Source organism: Cannabis sativa, chromosome 6 (assembly GCF_029168945.1).
Source record: "Cannabis sativa cultivar Pink pepper isolate KNU-18-1 chromosome 6, ASM2916894v1, whole genome shotgun sequence".
Taxonomy (NCBI): domain Eukaryota; kingdom Viridiplantae; phylum Streptophyta; class Magnoliopsida; order Rosales; family Cannabaceae; genus Cannabis; species Cannabis sativa.
Genome location: NC_083606.1, coordinates 517,711 through 538,794, shown reverse-complemented (window position 1 = coordinate 538,794; position 21,084 = coordinate 517,711). Strand labels below are relative to the sequence as shown.

The following is a 21,084-nucleotide window of genomic DNA, read 5'->3' as shown; positions in this document are numbered from 1 at the left end:
GTTTTCAGTAGCTTTTTCGTTTTTTATGTATTGCTGGTGTTTTGAAATTGTCGTTTTTTATTATATTATTTCAATGGAAGTAAGGTTTTAATCCCGTCTCTTCTGCATCAGATTTCAAAGCAGTGGTCGGGTTACTGTGACTCAATGAGAGCATCCGAGAGTTCAGAGGTGGTTCCTTTGAGGATCAAAGGCAATCAGTCGACTGCTAACATTGTATTAATGACAGATGCTTCGTGGAAGGAAGGTGTAGCAGGTCTTGCTGTGGTGATGGTTAATGTTTCGACTGGTATGTGGGCTTACAAGGTAACAAAGGCTTCGGCATACTCTGCTTTGGAGGCTGAAACAAAAGCTATTTGGCTTGCTCTAGATTGGGCGTACAAAGAAGGATGGCACAAATGTTATGTGGTGTCGGATTCAAAGGTGGCTACTCAAGCCTTGAATGGTAGAAGGTGTATCCCGGATTGGCATTTCCTTAATCTTTCTTTTTCAGTTTTAGATTTAATTCAGATGTTTAGTTATTGTAATTTTCTTTATGTTAAGCGTGGTGATCTGAGTTTTGTCGATGGTTTAGCAAAATCTGCTAGAGTTTCTGGCGATAGTGCTTCTGTAATCCATGGGGAGGGAGCCCCCTGTGGTTCCCATCCGTTTCGTTGTTTAATGAACTAGCTGTTCTTCCAAAAAAAAAAAAAAAATTATATTATTGCAGTTTGTCAAAAATGTTGTTTGTTGAGAATCAGGTGGTTCCATCTCAAAATTAATTGGTCATGAATGGAGTAGCTTATATTCTTATATATAGTTCAATACTCTACTATTTATTCTATTTGGGACAATACCCACAATATAACTAATGACAAAAACATATTTTGGGACACTTATTATTGGATTCTAAAAATGGATTTTCGAAAAAGAAAAAAAAATCTTCAGTTATGATTTTATTGTCGTTTTTTCTTTTATGTTATATTTTAGTTATTTTTCTAAATTACTGTTGTTTTTAAAAAATGTTGTTGTTTTATAAATTATTCATTAAAGTATTGTTATTTGTAAACAATGATGTTGTTTTCATCTATAATAAAATAAAGTAATAATATTCTTGTCGTTTTAACAAGTTTTTTCTTTATTTTTATTTTCGTTAGTGTTCTCTTAAAATCTCACTCTACACATATCGAAAAATCGTAAAATTTCACAGGGAGAAAGCCAAGATTGTTGTCCATCACTAAGCACTAACAATTATTTTTATCGAAATAGTGTAAATCTCACATTTCTAATAGTGGCCCTTTATGAAATGTGACCCGGACTCATCTCAGAATATTTTTTGCCACTAGTTACAATGAATTAGTACTACTAAGATGTGAATATGAAGATTATTTTCGCGTTAAATTTAGATAAAATGGCCCCTAATTCAAAAACTAATTTTTTTTTAGTGTAAATTTTAACAATTTTTTTTCTTTACTCTAATACTCGTTAGTGTTCTCTGAATATCTTACCTAACACATCTTGAAAAATCGTGAAATTTCACAAGAATAAAGCTAAGACCGTTGTCCATTACTTTTCTATTGGACATGTTGAGAGGAACATAGTTTTCAAGCACTAACACTTAGTATATTCGAAATAGTAAAAATCTCACATTTCTGATAGTGGTAGCTCTTTGTGAAATGTAGTTCGAACCCATCTCAAAATATTTTTTTTCACTAGTCACAAAGAATTCGTACTACTAAGATACAAATATGAAGATTGGTTTCATGGTAAATTTGGTTAAAATGGCCCCCTAATCCAAAAACTGAAAATATTTTTCTTTTCAAGGTAAATTTTAACAAGTTTTTTCCTTACTCTTACACACAATTGTATTCTCTTAAAATCTCACCCTACACAAATAAAAAAAAATGTGAAATTTCACAGAGAGGAAGCCAAGACCGTTGTCCATCACTTTTCTATTGGACAAAGGGGTACCGTTATCGGAAATGTGAGATTTTCACTATTTCGATTAAAATGACTGTTAGTGCCTAAAAACTACTTTTTCTCTCAACACGTCCAATAAAAAAATGTTAGACAACGGTCTTGGCTTCATTCTCGTGAAATTTCATAATTTTTGGAGATGGGTACTGTAGGGTGACATATTAATAGAACACTAACGCGTGTAAGAGTAACAAAAAACTTGTTAAAATTTACCCTAAAAGGAAGAATATTTTAAAATTTTGAATTAGGGGACCATTTTAACCAAATTTTAAGCGAAACCAATCTTCATATTCATGTCTAAGTAGTACGAATTCATTGTGACTAATGGCAAAAAATATTTCGAGATGGGTGCGGTCCACATTTCACAAAAGGGGTACCACTATTTGAAATGTGAGATTTCACTATTTCGATTAAAATGACTGTTAGTGAATAAACTAGTTTTCTCTCAACGCGTCCACTAGAAAAGTGAGGCTACCTTGACGAATACACGTTGAGAAGGGATTGCATTATTTGTCCAGTTATCAGGAGGCTCCTACAAGCTTAAAAGGAAGCTTAATGTTGGACACATCCATGTTAGGAGAAACCCCATAGCATCATTTACTTATCTTAAATAAACACAGAGACAGTAAGTGTTAAATATAAAGTTATACCAAGGATACTACATGTAATATTTACATCATTACATTCCTATTCTCTACTAGCATCAACAGAGATATAAAGCTTATGTAAAGCTAAAAGAGAGCATAAAGCGAAGGCCTTGATCCTGTTTTTATATCTGATGTTACAATCCTTGTAGCCACTAAATAAAGATAGTAGCCAAGTGAGAAAATTGATGAAAAACATGAAAGAGAAGGCTTACAGGCCAACCAAGCAAGGTTTGTGAGTGAGGTTCAAATTCTCCGGGCATGTAAAATCCATAGGAAGTCGGGGTGCAACCGGAAATTAAACTTAAGTATTTATACTGCAAATTACTCTTAGGAAAACCAAAAAGTAAAAAATCACTTTTCCCATGTAGAATCAATTTCAGTCAAAAGTGAAAAACAGATAACAAAATGTTACAAACAACCTAAAAATGACACTTTTTTTTTTTTCTATTTTGTGCAAATTTACCATAAAAGAATAGTCTTTTCTTTTTTATCTTAATAATTCAACTAAACATAGCACTAATAAGTCCTTGAAGAGATCCAATGACACCAGCAACTGCAACAAGAAAGCAAACAAAGCTAAAAGTCTTGAGAAGAAGCCATTTTCTTGTCCATGGAACTATGTTGTTTTGCACACAGTACATTTCCACTGGAAAATATATAACCATAGGCCAAAAACCCAATGCCCCTGACACTCCCAAAACTTGATTGAAATAAGGAAACAACATGGCAATTCCTGTTGTACACATTACATACGCGGTTCGAAAGCATAATCGAAAGGGATTTAGTTCAATTGTTGGCACCAGTGGTACCTTCAAACTCTTCCCGAATTCGCTGTTCGGGTATTTCTTATTGTACCATCTTTCGACTCCTGCGAATACTGGCTGACTGTATATCTAGCCACACAACAACAATGTCATATTATTAGTAATTGAATTAATGTTCAATCAAATCGCTGAATCAGAATCAAAATAAGCTATTTGTCTTGTTTGTGAGAGAATCTGAATTTGAATCAGAATCAGCAGTATTCTCATTGATATGTTTACTTTATTAGTAATTTTAGAATATAAATTAGCAATCTTGATATGTTTATTTACGTTGAAAACGAAAATAGTACATTTTAGTTAATGAGCTATATAACTAACTTAACTATTTTTTTAAGGGTAACTACAAGAGTGGCTGTTGTTATTTACCTGATATCCTCCCACCAAGTGTAGAATAATGCAGACATTAGCAAAGTCTATGAGCCAATAAGGTTGGAAGAAATCGAATCCGGATAAGAGGTTTCCTGGTGTGTTGTTTCCGAAAGCTGCATACCCGAAACATCCACAGCATAGATAGAAAATGGTTGTTGAGAAGATTGCAATGAGTGAAGCCTTCTTCATGGTGTAGTGTTGTGCTGGTGGAGACTTCAATGTATCCTTCATATTCATTTCAAGACAATAATTTGAGAGGTTTTTTTAGTAACCCTTTTCGAGTTTTTGTTATGATTTGAAATTGAGATTATGTTAGACTATAAAATTACTATAAGAGCTTATTAGTAATTTGTTGTGGAATGAGGACTCGTTACTTAATATTAGTGCTTTTATTGAGAGTCATTTTCGAGACAGAACAAATCTCTGAAATGCACTCTTCAAATTAGCTAGACATCAAACCTGAATCTCAAGAAGGATAACTGAGTATGGATAAGCAAAAGCAATGTCCCCAATTGCTTGAAATGACAACCATATTTTGTTAGCCATATTTGAGGCTGGAACTCCTGTTATGCTCCCTTGAATTGTTCCATTTTCTGCAATTTCAAAATGAACACTTTCTCTCTCACTCTCAAAAATACCATTGATTATAATCTTAAAGTTAAGTCATTGTTTTATTACCTATGACTTTTGCAAAGCCAAGTCCAAATCCAATAAAAGAGTAGGCAAAGGACATGATTGCAGCAATAACAGAAAGCCATGCCATGTTATGGAAATTTGGAATCTGTGACACTATAATCTGAATAGCTCCGAATAGCAAGATGTACAAACTAAGTCCGTCTGAACATGTTGCTTGTTCCCCTCCTTCATGGTAACAGCTCGATCGTCGAATGGCTCTGCATCAACATAAAAAAAATGCTTAAAATGCTTAAAATATATGAAGCGTACTAATTATAACCTTCTATTATAATTTTTTATTAGTGAATTTTTACGTCTAAAATTACATGTTAAAATATTTTTTTTCATAGTGATAGTCGTTATAGTTACAATATCATCCCTGTAAATTTTTGAAAATTTTTAAATAGTTTACATTATTAAAAATAAAGTTAATGATATTTTAATCTACCACGCGTGTTAAAAAAATTTTAAACTTATTTTTGGTACTGTAAATTCTTTGAAATTTTTCAAAAATTTACAAGAATGATGTTGTAACTATAACGAGCACAATCATAAAAAAAAAAATTTAAAAAAAAAATTTGACATACATTTTCGAATACAGAGATTAACTAAGAGATTACACTTCTCGTATATATATAAAAATATATATCTATATAAATTTTGATGACTAGAATAGAAAGTAAAGAAAGAGAAAATTTAGTAACAGACCTGATACTGGTGGCTGCTGTAATGGTATAAACAATCCCACTTCCACACAAGTTCTGTTGCACAAACACTCCACACACATACTTCCATTTCTCTCCTTCAAAATATTATTATCATTATTTATTATTATTATTTAATGATTTGTAAGAAAAAGTAGATATAATTCATTCTAAATCGAATCATATCCATATAGATTATAAGAGATCTGTAATTAGTAACAAAAAAATCTATGAGTGTCACTACTAACCATTTGAGAGTTATATCATGATTCATGAACACTTACTAATTCAATTACATAGAGTTTTGCTTACCTAAATACAAATGGACAGCTTGCATGTAAGAAGGGCAACGAGCAGGACCAAAATGAGGATGAGGATATCTGTAAAAATCAGAAATAAGTTGTGTTGAAACAATGGTTGTGGCTGCAAACAACACCATAGCTAAAGGCCCTCCAATCCAACCCAACTGAGCCACACTCCATGAAAGTGACAACACACCAGCTCCTATCACACCTGTTATAATGTGAGCCACTGCAGTCCATGTCGTCCCTACTCATCACATTCACAACCACAAAACCCTCTTCTTTCAGACCAAATATCAGCATCTATAAATAAATTAAACTTACACAAATTTAATTCAGGACCACTGTTTTTTCTTCTCTGTTGAGATTGTTTAATTAAAAGATTTTTATTTCTAATTTTACTAACAGAAACATGATGTAGATGATATTTCATGAATGTATAATTTGATACATATTCAAGTTTGGGAGCACGGTTTAATACTTGAACAATCATTCAACAATTTCAATAGTTAGAAAGAATTTACAAACAGCAATAGAGATTGCAAATTTCAAATTAATTTCACAACCACAATAATAATTAATTAATTTCTTTCTTGTTTTTTTTTCTCTGTTCTGTTCTCATGGACATATTATCAAACACCTTTCCTTCTAAAATATTTGCAGAACAAGAACAACATGAAGAAGAAGAAGAAGATGATAATAATAATAATAATAGTAATACCTGTTCTTTTCAGAAGATGGGTGGACTCATCTGATGATGATGAAGATAAGGTGTCGTGTAATAGTAATTGTTCCTCTTCTATTTTTCCATTTACACCCATTTTTCTCCCTCAATGGTCTACATCTATACATACATATATATGTGTGTGTGTGTAAGTAAGCATAACTTATAAGCAACAAAATCTGAACATATAAGACAGTGACTTACCAAGGTGGTGTTTTTTGAGGACTTTTTTTGATGTTCCAATAAGGTTAATACCCTAACTTTGATTGCTATGTTTATGGTGAGCAAGCATTCACATGGTCTCTGACTACCAACACTAAATTAGAAAACTTTTTAGTTTTAGTTTTATTAGTTTCAGATGTAAAATATACATTTTTTATTTTTTACCATTTGTGTCCATGTCAAAGTCAAACCCACGCAAATAGGAAAGTCAATCTCTCTCTTGACCCTGAAATATCATTTCATTTCATTTCAAGATCTCATGGTGGTAGGTCAAAACCAATTTTTTATTATTTATTCTATTTAATTAAGTTTATTTCTTTGATTTAGTTTTCATAATTTTCTTTGAATTTGTTTATCTTCAGCTCATTTTGCATTTGATGTATTGGACTTGTTTATTAAGACTTTTGCTTATTAAGTTAGATTTTTGTTATATTTTTATTATGAGATTATGAAAATTAGGTTGAATTTGGATTAAACTATTGTTTATTATTAGATTATTAGGTTTTAAATTATGTTTTTTCATATATTTTTTTTCTTTTGAATGAAATCAGCTTAAATAGTGGCTAAAATAGATTGGATTCATCCATTGAATTTATTGGATGGATTCAATTCAATCCAATAAAAAACCAGTTAAAGCATCCAATGAATAGAACCAATCCAAATCCATTGGATGTGATCCAATGAACACCCCTACCCTTGAGGATAGGCGACATAGATTTTGGTGTCGATTTTGCTGGAAGCGAAGGTGGCGCGTGATTTAAGCATGGTAACTTTAATATTGAAAAATTATCGGTAACACCAATTAAGTAAGATAGGAAATTCTTGATGACTTAATTCAGTATTTATAACTATATTAATTATATTTATGGTATTGTTTAAAATATATTTATTTTTGTTAGTCAAACTATTAATTTTTGTTTTAAATAATTAAAATATATTAAATAACTAAATAAATATTTTTTTATTTTAATTTATTTTCCTTAATTTAAACTATTGTATTTCTACCCTATTGATAGTTTATATATTTATATTTAGCAGATTATTATTATTTAATTTAGTACCAATTTGATGGTTGAGTTGTGCATCACTTTTCTATCGGAGACGTTGAGAGAAAAAATAGTTTTCAAACTCTAACAATCATTTTAATCGAAATAGTGAAAATATCACATTTCTGATATTGGAAATTAAATAGTTGTTATGTGTTGTGCCTCTATTGAAAAAAGAGAAAGAAGAAAAAAAAAGAAAGATGACATGTGGTAATTTCTTCTTGAGAATCAATTGTGAACAATGGGGTAAGCACATAGAGAAAAATATGCAATCTCTTACTATTGTCTTTGGGATATATGAAAAAAAAAAGAGATAAGTGCAGGTGCTTACTTGGTTAATGGTGCTTATGGTATAACGTAGCTTAAATGACTTGTCACCTACCCATGTACCTAAGCCACGTTGTGATAACCGAAAAAGACCTATTGATTCCAAAGAAAAATTTGTCAACATTAGTGGAGAGAGGTATGTCATCCAAACTTATTGATCATGTGTTAGTGGAATGTCGGAAAGTGTAGAATGGTTGTGATATGAACGTCGAAAGCGACATTTTGTGTCCATATGAATTACTTACTTCTGAATTGTGCATCCAAGTTAATTCTTAGAGTTATTGAGTTGAAATTCTGGTTATTGATTTGCTTGAAGTTGTGCAGGTGGTAGTGGCAGTTCAATCTTTGGAAGGTTTAGTTATCTATTGCATTGTTTTTTTAGTTTAGTTGAGTTTTAGCTTTACTCGGGGGCGAGTAAAGATTCAGTTTGGGGGAATTTGTTAGGCTATTTTTAACCTAAGTTTTGGGTCACATTTTATAGTTATTTTTCTTCTTTATTATTGTTTTTGGAATAGAATTACGCTTGTTTTCTTTGGTTTCAGGTTTCTACACTTGGGATGTATAAATTGGATAAATTTTAGAAAACAGTGATCTATAAAATAGAGAAAATTTTAAAAGAGAATAAAGCTGAAACTTCAAGCCTAAATTCGACTATGTTCTGATCATATTTTGGAAAAAGTCAAAACATAAAAGTTTTAGATCTCTTTCTTATCTTTCCAACGCATCTTGGATCAGCCCATTTGGAGTTCGTATGAGAAAGTTATGCCCATTTTACTAAAAGATGTCGAAGCTGAAAATTCCATCTCGCCGCGGCGAGATTTCCATGGCCGCGGCTAGAAAGTCTGGGCAGAAACGTAGTTTTTTGATGCACTTTTGGCCGCGGCGAGACCACTTTTGGCCGCGGCGAGCGTCCGTACGGTCAGGGGTATTTTTGTCCGACGAACCCTAAAAATTAGATATAAATAGAAAACTGCGATTGGAAGTCGAGGGAAGCGATTTGGAACCCTAAAACACAGCAGAAAGAGGCAAGAAGAGCAAAGGAAATCAAAGTGAAGATCCAGATTCATCCACCAACAGTTTCTTTCTCTATTCCTCTTTAATTTATTTATGTTGAATATTGCTTTAGGAATGGTTATGGATTTGTTTCTGAACTAAATTTTCCATTTAGGGAGGATGATGATTGTTGTTTAATGTTTTGCCTAGTTAATATTTAATTACCATTCCTCCATTCTTGTTTGTGAAATTATCTTAATTTGTGTTTAATTTCATGTTTAAGATTGATCACCTTGTGCATGCTTTATGATCTCAATTCGAAATCTGAAAAGTGAGAATTGAGAATGCTAAAATTGGGATAATCGATGTTCTATGTGAAACGAAAGTATTTACATGACTTATGTGACGAGTAGATTATTACTTAATGCTGATTTCATGTTAGTTTAATTAAGGAATTAATTAGATAACATGTGATTTAGAATCTAGAAGATCTGAAAAGAGCTAGGTTATTTCATAATCTGTCATTCACTTTAAGAATAGGATAGTAATTAAGCATTAACGATTTGGGTAAACAACAACAGGATTCTCCTCCCTATCTTCTCATCTTGCTTAAATTTTAACTGTGTTTTACGTTTTCTGAATTACTTTACTGTTCTTAAATCATAATTGTTTTCGATATTGCCAAATAGAATTATAAGTATAGTTTAGTGGTATTTAATCCAATTCCCTGTGGGATCGACCTCACCTGTGTGAGTTTTACTACTTGATTGCGTATACTTGCGTAGTGTTTAAAATTATAGCAACAATGAATTCGTACTACAAATACGTGAATACAAAGATTGGATTCGTGTTAAATTTGGTTAAAATGCCCCCCTAATTTAAAAATTAAAAATATTCTTCTTTTCATGGTAAATTTTTAACAAATTTTTTTCTTACTCTTACACTTGTTAGTGTTCTCTTAAAATCTCACCCTACATATCTCAAAAAATTGTGAAATTTCAAAGGGACAAAGCCAAGACCATTGTGCATCACTTTTCTATTGGACATGTTAAGAGAAAGAGTAGTTTTCATGCACTAAGAATCATTTTAATCGAAAGAGTAAAAATCTGACATTTCTGATAGTGGTACCCCTTTGTGAAATCTAGCTTGGACCCATCTCGCAATATTTTTTACCACTAGTCACAATGAATTCGTACTACTAAGATGTGAATATGAAGATTGAATTCGCATTTAATTTGGTTAAAATGGCCACCTAATTCAAAAATTAAAAATATTCTTCTTTTTAGGAAAAATTTTAACAAGTTTTTTTCATACTCTTACAGTCGTTACTGATCTGTTAAAATCTCACCCTATACATCTTGAAAAATCGTGAAATTTCACAAGGACGAAGCCAAGACAGTTGTACATCACTTTTCTATTGGACACGTTGAGAGATAAAGTAGTTTTCAAGTACTAACAATCATTTTAATAGAAATAGTATTATTACCGCCAAAATTAAACTTAAGTATTTATTTATAACCGAAAATTAAACTTAAGTATTTATACAGTAAATTTCTCTTAACAAAACCAAAAAGTGAAAAATCACTTTCCCATATAGAATCAATTTCACATGCTCAAGAGTCAAAAGTCAAAAGGGAAAAACAGATAACAATAGTTACAAACAACATGAAAATAGCACATTTTTTTTTCTCTTTTTACAAATTTACCATAAAAGAATAGTCTTTTTCTTTTTTTTTACTTAATAATTCAACTAAACTTAGCACTAATAAGTCCTTGAAGTGATCCAATGACACCAGCAACTGCAACAACAAAGCAAACAAACTAAAAGTCTTGAGAAGAAGCCATTTTCTTGTCCATGGAACTATGTTGTTTTGCACACAGTGCATTTCCACTGGAAAATATATAACCATAGGCCAAAAACCCAATGCCCCTGACACTCCCAAAACTTGATTGAAATAAGGAAACAACATGGCAATTCCTGTTGTACACATTACATACGCGGTTCGAAAGCATAATTGAAAGGGATTTAGTTCAATTGTTGGCACCAGTGGTACCTTCAAACTCTTCCCGAATTCGCTGTTCGGGTATTTCTTGTTGTACCATCTTTCGACTCCTGCGAATACTGGCTGACTGTACATCTAGCCACACAACAACAATGACATATTATTTAGTAATTGGATTAATGTTCAATCAAATCGTTGAATCAGAATCAAAATAAGCTATTTGTTTCGTTTTTGAGAGAATCAGAATCAACAGTATTCTCATTGATATGTTTACTTTATTAGTAATTTCAGAATCAAAATTAGCAATATTGATATGTTTATTTACTTTGAAATTGAAAATAGTACCTTTTAGTTAATGGTATATAACTAACTTAACTATTTTTTTAAGGGTAACTGTTATAGGTTAGAGAAAATATCGAAAAGTAAAAATGAAGAGTAGTTGTTATAACATTAAACATTAAACAAGAATTGTTTGATACAATAGTGCTTGTTCTTTATTGGTTTGACCTTCAATTGAAATAGTGAATTACAATTAGAATAAGTTGTTTATTTCATTCAGTTGAGAAACTAATTTGAGAGAAAATGAGTTTGAGTGAAAAACTGTACTCAGCTCTATGAGATGATTGTATTTATATATGAAAAGAGTACAATACAATCAATAATAGAAAAGCAGTTAGAAATAGAAAATATAGTTAGGAAAAACTAACTGTCTAGCTATGAAGAGTAACAAACTCTTATCTTATAACTAACTGTGTACACTAATACCCCCCTCAAACTGTATTTGGAGTATTCAAGGTACAGTTTGTTACATAAGAATTGAAACCTGGGATATGACAGGAGTTTTGTAAAGAGATTAGATGTTTGATCTTCTGTTGGAATGTAGCAGACTTGAAGTTTCTTTTCTGCAATTTGAGATCAGATGTAGTGAACATCCAACTCTATGTGTTTGGTTCTAGTGTGGAATACTGGATTTAGAGCAAGTGCTTGAGCACTTTGATTGTCGCACCAAAGAGTAGGAGGCTGTTTATGCAATGTTATTCCTATTTCAGTAAGCAAAGATGTGATCCATACTAGTTCAGTAGCTGCTGAAGCTAAGGCATGATATTCTGATTCTATGCTCGATCGAGAGACAGCTTGTTGTTTTCTAGAACTCCAATTGACAAGATTTCCACCTAAAAATAGAAAGAAACCTGATGTCGATTTTCTGTCATCCAAACTGGAGGCCCAGTCAACATCAGAGTATGCTTCTAAGTGAAGCATGTTGGAGGGCCTGAAATGTAAACCGAGATGTGTGGTGCCCTTGATATATCTGAGTACCCGTTTACAAGCATTCCAAGATTGGTTGTTGGTGCCTTTAAAAATTGACTAAGCTTGTTTACACTATATGCAAGGTCTGGCCTGGCTAAGGTAAGATATTGAAGTGCTCCAATGGTGCTTCTATATAGGCAGGGTTGTCAAAAGCTAAATTGTCTTGAAGGGCCAGTTTGTTGGCCTGTATCATTGGGGTTGAGCAGGCTTTTGCATCATCAAATTGAGTTTTATCAAGGAGATCAACATCGTATTTGGACTGAGTAAGATATAACCCTGAAGAGTTTCTGTATACTTTGAAACCAAGAAAGTAGCTTACTGAACCAAGAGATTTTAGCGCAAATAGAGTGTGTAGATCTGAGATAAGTTTGGATACAGCAGTGGAATCACCTCCAGTAATTAATAGATCATCGACATACACTAGAACCAGTAATAAGTTGCCTTGTATGTTCATATAGAACAAGGACGTGTCAGATACAGATTCAGTAAAGCCACATTGAATTAATGATGTTTTAAGCTTGTCAAACCAAGCATGTGGAGCTTGTCTTAAACCATACAGAGATTTTTGGAGCAAACAAACATGGTCTGGTTTTTCTGGATCTTCAAAACCTATTGGTTGCTTCATGTAAACTTTCTCTTGAAGTTTCCCATTGAAAAGTTACAGCTAAACTAAAATTGAATCGTATTGTGGAGGCTTTTATCACAGGATTGAATGTATCTGTAAATTCAAGACCAGGAGTTTGTTGAAAACCCCTTGCAACTAACCTGGCCTTGAATTTATCAAGGTTGCCATCTTTGTGATATTTGACTCTGAAAATCCATTTATTAGTTACTAAATTCATGTCAGGAGAATAAGGCACCAATATCCAAGTCTTTTTCTTTTTTAGTGCAATATTTTCACGATCCATTGCATTCTTCCATTGAGACAAACTTAGAGCCTGTTTGACTGTTCTTGGTATGTCATAGGCCTGGTGTTGAGTGGATGTTACCATGTAGACTTTTGGTTTGTAAATTTCAGATTTTGACCTTGTTTGCATATGATGTCTTGAAGGCAATGGGGGTGGTGAATGGGGAATATGGACAGCAGGTATGAGTGATTCATTAGGCACTTCATTTGAGTGAGAACTGTTTTGATTGGTGTGGGCTGATGCGATGGAACTAGTGTGAACAAGAGGTTGGGGTGGAGGGCTGTGAGAATCATTTTGCTCATAATTTGTGTCATCAGTTTGTATAGGGAGAGAACCAAATTGGATAGGTGGGATTGATGGGGAATCATTGTGCAAGACTGGAATTACAAAAGCTGGTGCTAAGAGATTTGTGTGCATGTGAACAGAGGACTGTTGTTTGACAGGAACATGGAGGAGAATGGAAATTCAGATTCATTGAAATTGACACTTCTTGCTTTATATATTCGACCTATTGAGTGAAGGCATCTATAACCTTTGTGAAATGGGTTGTAACCAAGAAACACACATTTTGAGGTTTTAAACTCAAATTTATGTGTGTTGTAGGGTCTAAGGTAAGGAAAGTAAGCACATCCAAATGTTTTAAGAAATTAGTAATCATGTATGATTTTATACATGCTTTCATATGGGGATTTGTACTTGTTAACTATAGTAAGAAGTCTATTGATAAGAAAGACAGCTGAAACAAAAGCATCCCACCAGAATTTAAGTGGCATGTTGGCTTTTGCTAACATAGTTAGACCCATTTCTGTGACATGACGATGTTTTCTCTCTACTCTTCCTTGTTGAGGATGAGTATGGGGGCATGGATGTCTGAATAGAATGCCTAAATTTTGAAGAATAGGTTGTAACTTCCTATACTCTCCTTCCCAATCGGTTTGCATACCTTTTATTTTAATGTCAAATTGGTTCTCAACAAATGCTTTGAATGTGAGAAAGATTGGGACAACTTCTGTTTTGTTTTTCATAGGGTATATCCAGCTATACTTAGTAAAGTCATCTACAAACACGATGTAGTATTTATAGCCTTCTGGTGTGGGATATGGTGATGGTCCCCATACATCCGAATGGATGAGTTGAAGGCAGGATGTTATTTTTAAAGGCACACTAAAAAAAATGCTTTAAATGGTTTTTACCATATTGACATGCATCACAAAATGGTAAATCTGATTTAGAACAAGTTTTATTCATAGAATGTAAAACTTTGTTTAAGATGATATGAGATGGATGCCCAAGTCGATTGTGCCAAAGTGCAGCAATTCGACTGGACTCCTTACACAGGGCAGAGTTGATATTACTCTTTGAAACATTGCAAGACTGGTCTGAATGAGAAAGTACATCATTATTATTTGTAGCTAAAAGCACAGAAGGAGGAAACAAAGTGCAAGAATTAAAAGATGGTAATGGCAGCTGATAAAGGCTGTGGCTAAGTGTTCCTTGAAGAAGAACCTTCCTCGTGACCTTATCCAAGACAAAACAATTATTAGAGTCAAACAAGATATGGATATCATTATCAAGAGTGAATTATGAGACACTAATGAGATTTTTATCTATGGAAGGAACATGTAACACTTTGTGTAGACATAATGGTTTAGATGTGGGTATAAAACAAGAACCAATAGCAAGAATGGGAAGGGAAGCACCATTACCTAATACCAATTTTCCTTTGCCTTTGTAATCAACTGTCTTATTTAGTTTAGTTGCATCAACCACAACATGGTGCAATGCTCCACTATCCAGTTACCATTGAGGATCAGGAACAGTTGTTGCAGATGCAAGAAGTGCTTGAGGATCATCTGAAGTAGGTTCGGTTGGGTTTGAATTGCCTTCTCCTTGATAACTCAAATCAAATATGTGATAACATTTGATTACAGTGTGACCAGATCTGCCACAAACTTGATAGATTGGTCGATTTCCTCCTCGATTATTATTGTTTGGTGTCCTACCACCTCTGCCACGATGAGCAGCTCGACCTCGAGTATTGTTGCCAGGATTGACAGATGCAGATGTGTTTTTCTTAGAGGCATAGTTGGTTGATGGATTGTGAAGATCCAAGGCAGTAGGGGACTGTTGTTGCTCAAGTCAAAGTTCTTGAGTTTGAAGCAAGAATTGAACATCCTACAAGGTAATGACATCTTTTGAAGTTAGAGTGACAATAACAGAGTCATATTCATTACCTAATCCTCCAAGAATATAGAGGATAAGCTCATCATTAGAAATTTGTTGTCCTGCTGCCATTAAAGCATCTACAAGGCATCTCATCTTGAGAATGTATTCGTCGACAGGTGTAGTTCCTTTCTTTGTGGATTGAAGCATGCCTCTGAGTTGGAGAATTCTTGCTCGAGATGTATTAGAGAATAGTTGGCTCAGAACAGTCCAAAGTTCAGCAGACGAGTTACATCGAATAACATGTCCTAGCATTTGTTCAGAAATCGAATTGAAGAGCCAACTCATGAGAAAATGGTCCAAACGCATCCAATCTTTGAAGGCAGGGTTTGGCACCATTCTTGTGGCATCAAGAGTATCTGGAATTGTAGCTGGAGGTCGAGGACGAGATCCTGTAAGAAAACTTTCAAGTTGATGTGCACGAGCTGTAGAAAGAACTTGAGATCTCCAAAACACATAGTTGGTGCGATCGAGGCGTAAATTCAGAGGAATAAGATGATGTGGAATCACATGCTCTGCTGCAACTGGAGGAATACGAGTAGTAGCGGAAGTAGAGCCTTCGGATCGAGGAGCAGCTGATGAGGACGCCATTGATGAAAGCTTCAAGAATTCTTCGAAGAACAAAGAAAGGAAAAAAAAAAGAACCAAGGTTCTGATACCAAGTTGAGAAACTAATTTGAGAGAAAATGAGCTTGAGTAAAAAACTGTACTCAGCTCTATGAGATGATTGTATTTACATATGAAAAGAGTACAATACAATCAATAACAGAAAAGCAGTTAGAAACAGAAAAAACTAACTGTCTAGCTGTGAAGAGTAACAAACTCTTATCCTATACGCACAAACAACTAACTATAACTATGTACACCAATACATTCGTTGTAATCCAAATCGAAATTAGCAGCATTCTTTCTCATATGTTTATTTACTTTGAACTCAAAAGTAGTACCTTTTAATTAATGAGCTATAAAACTAACTTAACTATTTTTTAAGGGTAATTGTTATAGGTTAGAGAAAATATCGAAATGCAAAAATGAAGAGTGGTTGTTATAACTAACTTAACTAATTTTAATTAAGCTAAACATGAATTTTTTTGATACAAGAGTGGTTGTTGTTATTTACCTGATATCCTCCCACCAAGTGTAGAACAATGCAAACATTAGCAAAGTCTATGAGCCAATAAGGTTGGAAGAAATCGAATGCCGATAAGAGGTTTCCCGGTGTGTTGTTTCCGAAAGCTGCATACCCGAAACATCCACAACATAGATAGAAAATGGTTGTTGAGAAGATTGCAATAAGTGAAGCCTTCTTCATGGTGTAGTGTTGTGCTGGTGGAGACTTCAACGTATCCTTCATATTACAATAATTTGAGCGGTTTTTTTAGTAATCCTTTTCGAGTTTTTGTTATGATTTGAAATTGAGATTATGTTAGGCTATAAAAATACTATAAGGGCTTATTAGTAATTTGTTATGGAATGAGGACTCGTTACTTAATATTAGTGCTTTCATTGAGAGTCATCTTCGAGACTGAACAAATCTTTGAAGTGCACTCTTCAAATTACTAATAAACTCCTATAACATTTTCATAGTCGAACAGATTAGTTAGACATCAAACCTGAATCTCAAGAAGGATAACTGAGTATGGATAAGCAAAAGCAATGTTCCCAATTGCTTGAAATGACAACCATATTTTGTTAGCCATATTTGAGGCTGGAACTCCTGTTATACTCCCTTGAATTGTTCCATTTTCTGCAATTTCAAAATGAACACTTTCTCTCTTACTCTCAAAAATACCATTCATTATAATCTTAAAGTTAAGTCATTATTTTATTACCTATGACTTTTGCAAAGCCAAGTCCAAATCCAATAAAAGAGTAGGCAAAGGACATGATTGCAGCAATAACAGAAAGCCATGCCATGTTATGGAAATTTGGAATCTGTGACACTATAATCTGAAAAGCTCCAAATAGCAAGATGTACAGACTAAGTCCGTCCGAACATGTTGCTTGTTCCCCTCCTTCGTGGTAACAGTTCGATCGTCGAATGGCTCTACATTAACATAGAAAAAATACTTAAAATATCACCAATATAAGGAAGCAAACTATAGAAGACTCCACACCAGATACCAAATTAACTTAGTTGCTAATAATTCTTGATTAAGTCTCTACTTAGTTAATGGATTCAAGCTAAGTAAAAATCATCAAGTGAGAGAACATTTCGGTTATTATAAAAGTAATTTGCGGTAAAAATAACTAAGGGTAACTCTTTGTTGCAAATAAATACGTAAGTTTAATTTTTAGCGGTAATAATACCTAAATCATATTTTTAAAACTCTATACCTGGCCGTTGAGTGTCAAGTCATTATCCACGTGTTATTTTCTTATTAGTATATTTAATCTAATTTTTTAAAAAAATTAAAAATTTAATGACCTGGACCAATTAGAAATTGTCACATAGCAATTTACTTAACACTTAACAGCTAGGTACCTACTGAAGTTCCAAAATTATAATTTAAGTATTATTACCGTCAAAAATTAAATTTATGTATTTATCTACAACCAAAAATTGAAATAAAATATTTATACCGCAAATTACTCTTATATTCTAAATATGGTAACAATACTCTTAAATCTTAATCTTGTTTAACTAATCTCATAGGGAGAGTAAAGGCAATGCAATGCATTATGAAATCTCAAGGTCCATTCTTTTCTTTTGTCCAAATTAATTAATGGTGCCATAATTGGGCAAGTAGGATTCATTATTGGCATATAAAACATTAAATATGATCTTCTTGTGATCTATGGTGGCATATTCAGAAGGGTTTTTCCTATAGTTCAAGAACAAAACATAAAATTTAAAGCTATATATATACATATATATATATATATATACAAACACTACTAATTACAATCTCCTATTATAATTTTTTAGTCAATTTTTACGTTTAAAATAACATGTTGGAATATTTTCATTATAGCGATACTCGTTATAGTTACAATATCATTTCTGTAAATTTTTGAAAATTTTTAAATAGTTTACAGTATCAAAAATAAAATTAATAATATTTTAATCTACCGCGCGTGTTCAAAAAACTTCAAACTTATTTTCAATACTGTAAACTCTACAAGAATGATGTTGTAACTATAACGAACACTATCATAAAAATATTTTGAAAAAAAATATTTTAACCTATATTTTCGAACACTGAGGTTAACTAAGAGATTGTAATAAGTGATTAAGAGTAACACTCCTGGTAAATATAAATTTTGATGGGTATAATAGAAAGTAAAGAAAGAGAAAATATAGTAACAGACCTGATACTGGTGGCTGCTGTAATGGTATAAACAATCCCACATCCACACAAGTTCTGTTGCACAAACACTCCACACACATACTTCCATTTCTCTCCTTCAAAATATTATTATCATTATTTATTATTTTTACATTGTTATATGATGATTTCTAAGAAAAAGTATATATAATTCATTCTAAATCGAATCATATCCATGTAGATTATGAGAGATCTGTAATTAGTAACAAAAAATCTATGAGTGTCACTACTAACCATTTGAGAGTTATATCATGATTCATGAACACTTACTAATTTAATTACATAGAGTTTTGCTCACCTAAATACAAATGGACAGCTTGCATGTAAGAAGGGCAGCGAGCAGGACCAAAATGAGGATGAGGATATCTGTAAAAATCAGAAATAAGTTGTGTTGAAACAATGGTTGTGGCTGCAAACAACACCATAGCTAAAGGCCCTCCAATCCAACCCAACTGAGCCACACTCCATGAAAGTGACAATACACCAGCTCCTATCACACCTGTTATTATATGAGCCACTGCAGTCCATGTCGTCCCTACTCATCACATTCACAACCACAAAACCCTTTTCTTTCAGAACAAATACCAACATCAACAAATATATTATCAAACACTTTTCCTTTTAAAATATTTGCAGAACAACAACAATAATAGTAATACCTGTTCTTTTTAGAAGATGGGTGGACTCGTCTGATGAACATGAAGATAAGGTATCGTGTAATAGTAATTTCTCCTCTTCTGTTCTTCCATTTACACCCATGTTTCTCCCTCAATGTTCTGCATCTATACATATATATTTATGGGAAATTAAAGGAAATGGAGGGTGTTGAAAAACTCATAACTGTGATGATTGAAGGAGTTGAGAAAGTAATGATTAATAAATAAATATGTGGACTATTTTGGCTATTTTGGCTTATTGTGTATAATAAATAATTATGTCCATCATTGTTGTCTTTATATTTAATAAACAAAAGAATTTACCCGACACAACACGAGCAAAGTATGTATGACGAAATTGTATTGTATACTTATTTTATTTTATTTTAATTTTTATCTTTATTTTTATAATCTTTAAAATATATTCTTTTTTATAAATGATGTCTCTACTATACCCTTTAAGTTAATGTAAATTATGTGCTGAATTTAAGTGGAGAGTGAGACTATATTGGACAACTCACTCACAAAAATATGTAAATTTTAAAGAAATATAATATAAAGGTATTTTTAATTAATGAATAAAAAAATGTATTCTTCAATTTATTGTTATATATATGACAAAAAGTATTTAAGCAAAATCTCCACTCCACCACTAAAGTTCAATTAGGATTATTTTTGTTAAAGAACTAACCTTTATTATTAACTAATAATAAAAATAAAAAAATATGGGGTGGCAAAACTACTCAAGGTATATAATTTGTGACACTTAACTTTATAAATTTATTATGTAATGATAAAATTCTCTAAATTAATACTTTGGTGTGGTCTTTATAATTTATATGTATTATGTTTTGAGTTGTGTACATAATTTTAATTATTTTTATTATTATAAAAATTAATTAACTTTTATAAAAATAATTAAATTAAATACTAAATTCTCATACCTCCTTAATTATAATTTGATATATTTGCAATAAATATTAAACTATTCTTAAAAAAAATGTATATTAAATTATTATTTTTAAAAAGCATTAAATTATTGATGGTAATTTATGGGCAAATTAGAACTTTTCTCTCCCAAATTTTAATATGTAGCAAATTATGCTTGTCTAATTTTCTAGACTAATATAAATTCTCTTCGAACTATTAAAAGTGTTGGACTTAAAAAATTTCGTTTAATTCTGCTCAATTTTATTAAAAGACATTTGACATAGATAAAAATTTGAAAGATACAATTTGGTACATAGACAATTATTAAGCTTCTATTATTAAAATTAAACAAAATTCTTTAAATCCATTAAAAAAATATATATGTCTTTTTTATTAGAATTAACAAGCTGACAAAAACCAAGTAAAGTTTACCATAAATTCAAACCTCTCATCACTTCACACTAATGGAAAAAAAAAGTACCTTTCTTTGTCACTTAATTATTTAATTGATTTATCTCATATAGGAAGGAAGTTGTAAATATTAATTATTATTATTTTATTTATTTTCAATTTTATTCTATAATATTACTATAATTTTTTTTTTGTTATTATTTTTTATAAAAACGGTTGAATATGATAAATTAAAACGACCTCCTAATTAAATTTTGTTAAAATGACTTCCTAATTAAAAAATTAAAAATATTCTTCTTTTCAAGATAAATTTTAATATATTTTCTCCTTACTATTACACTCGTTATTATTTTATTAAAATCTCACCTTACACATCTCGAAAAAATGTAAAATTTCACAAGGACAAAATCAAGACTGTTGTGATTATTTTTCTATTGGACATGTTGAGAGAATAATTTGAAACGTAAAAATCTATTTCTTAGCAAAAGAATAAATTTGCGACATAAATATTTAAATTTAACTTCCGGTTG

At 32.0% G+C, this 21,084-nt stretch overlaps 2 protein-coding genes across 2 annotated transcripts; both read right to left on the bottom strand.

Moving 5' to 3' along the window:
- Positions 1-2,944: 2,944 nt before the first annotated feature.
- On the bottom strand, positions 2,945-6,555 carry LOC133028904 (probable amino acid permease 7). The gene is made up of 8 exons (XM_030655267.2): positions 6,403-6,555; positions 6,196-6,318; positions 5,485-5,721; positions 5,177-5,270; positions 4,472-4,686; positions 4,253-4,386; positions 3,791-4,018; positions 2,945-3,493 (listed from the first exon to the last, which is right to left on the bottom strand). Exons 2-8 carry the CDS (start codon positions 6,293-6,295, stop codon positions 3,101-3,103), a joined length of 1,401 nt encoding a protein of 466 aa, XP_030511127.2. The 5' UTR covers positions 6,296-6,318; positions 6,403-6,555; the 3' UTR covers positions 2,945-3,100.
- A 3,716-nt stretch (positions 6,556-10,271) lies between these two features.
- On the bottom strand, positions 10,272-19,475 carry LOC115725682 (probable amino acid permease 7). The gene is given in 8 exon segments (XM_030655269.2): positions 10,272-10,606; positions 10,609-10,924; positions 16,349-16,576; positions 16,842-16,975; positions 17,061-17,275; positions 18,541-18,634; positions 18,856-19,092; positions 19,217-19,475. Coding segments are annotated over 8 exon segments (1,398 nt in total). The 5' UTR covers positions 19,317-19,475; the 3' UTR covers positions 10,272-10,532.
- Positions 19,476-21,084: the final 1,609 nt, after the last annotated feature.

Bases quoted from the DNA above. Each gene is read 5' to 3' on its own strand.
- LOC133028904 (XM_030655267.2), bottom strand. From the start codon at position 6,295: ATGGGTGTAAATGGAAAAATAGAAGAGGAACAATTACTATTACACGAC. The intron at 5,271-5,484 runs GTAAGCAAAACT...AATATTTTGAAG, and splicing joins AGCTGTCCATTTGTATTTAG to GAGAGAAATGGAAGTATGTG. The intron at 4,387-4,471 runs GTAATAAAACAA...TTGAAATTGCAG, and splicing joins TGGCTTTGCAAAAGTCATAG to AAAATGGAACAATTCAAGGG.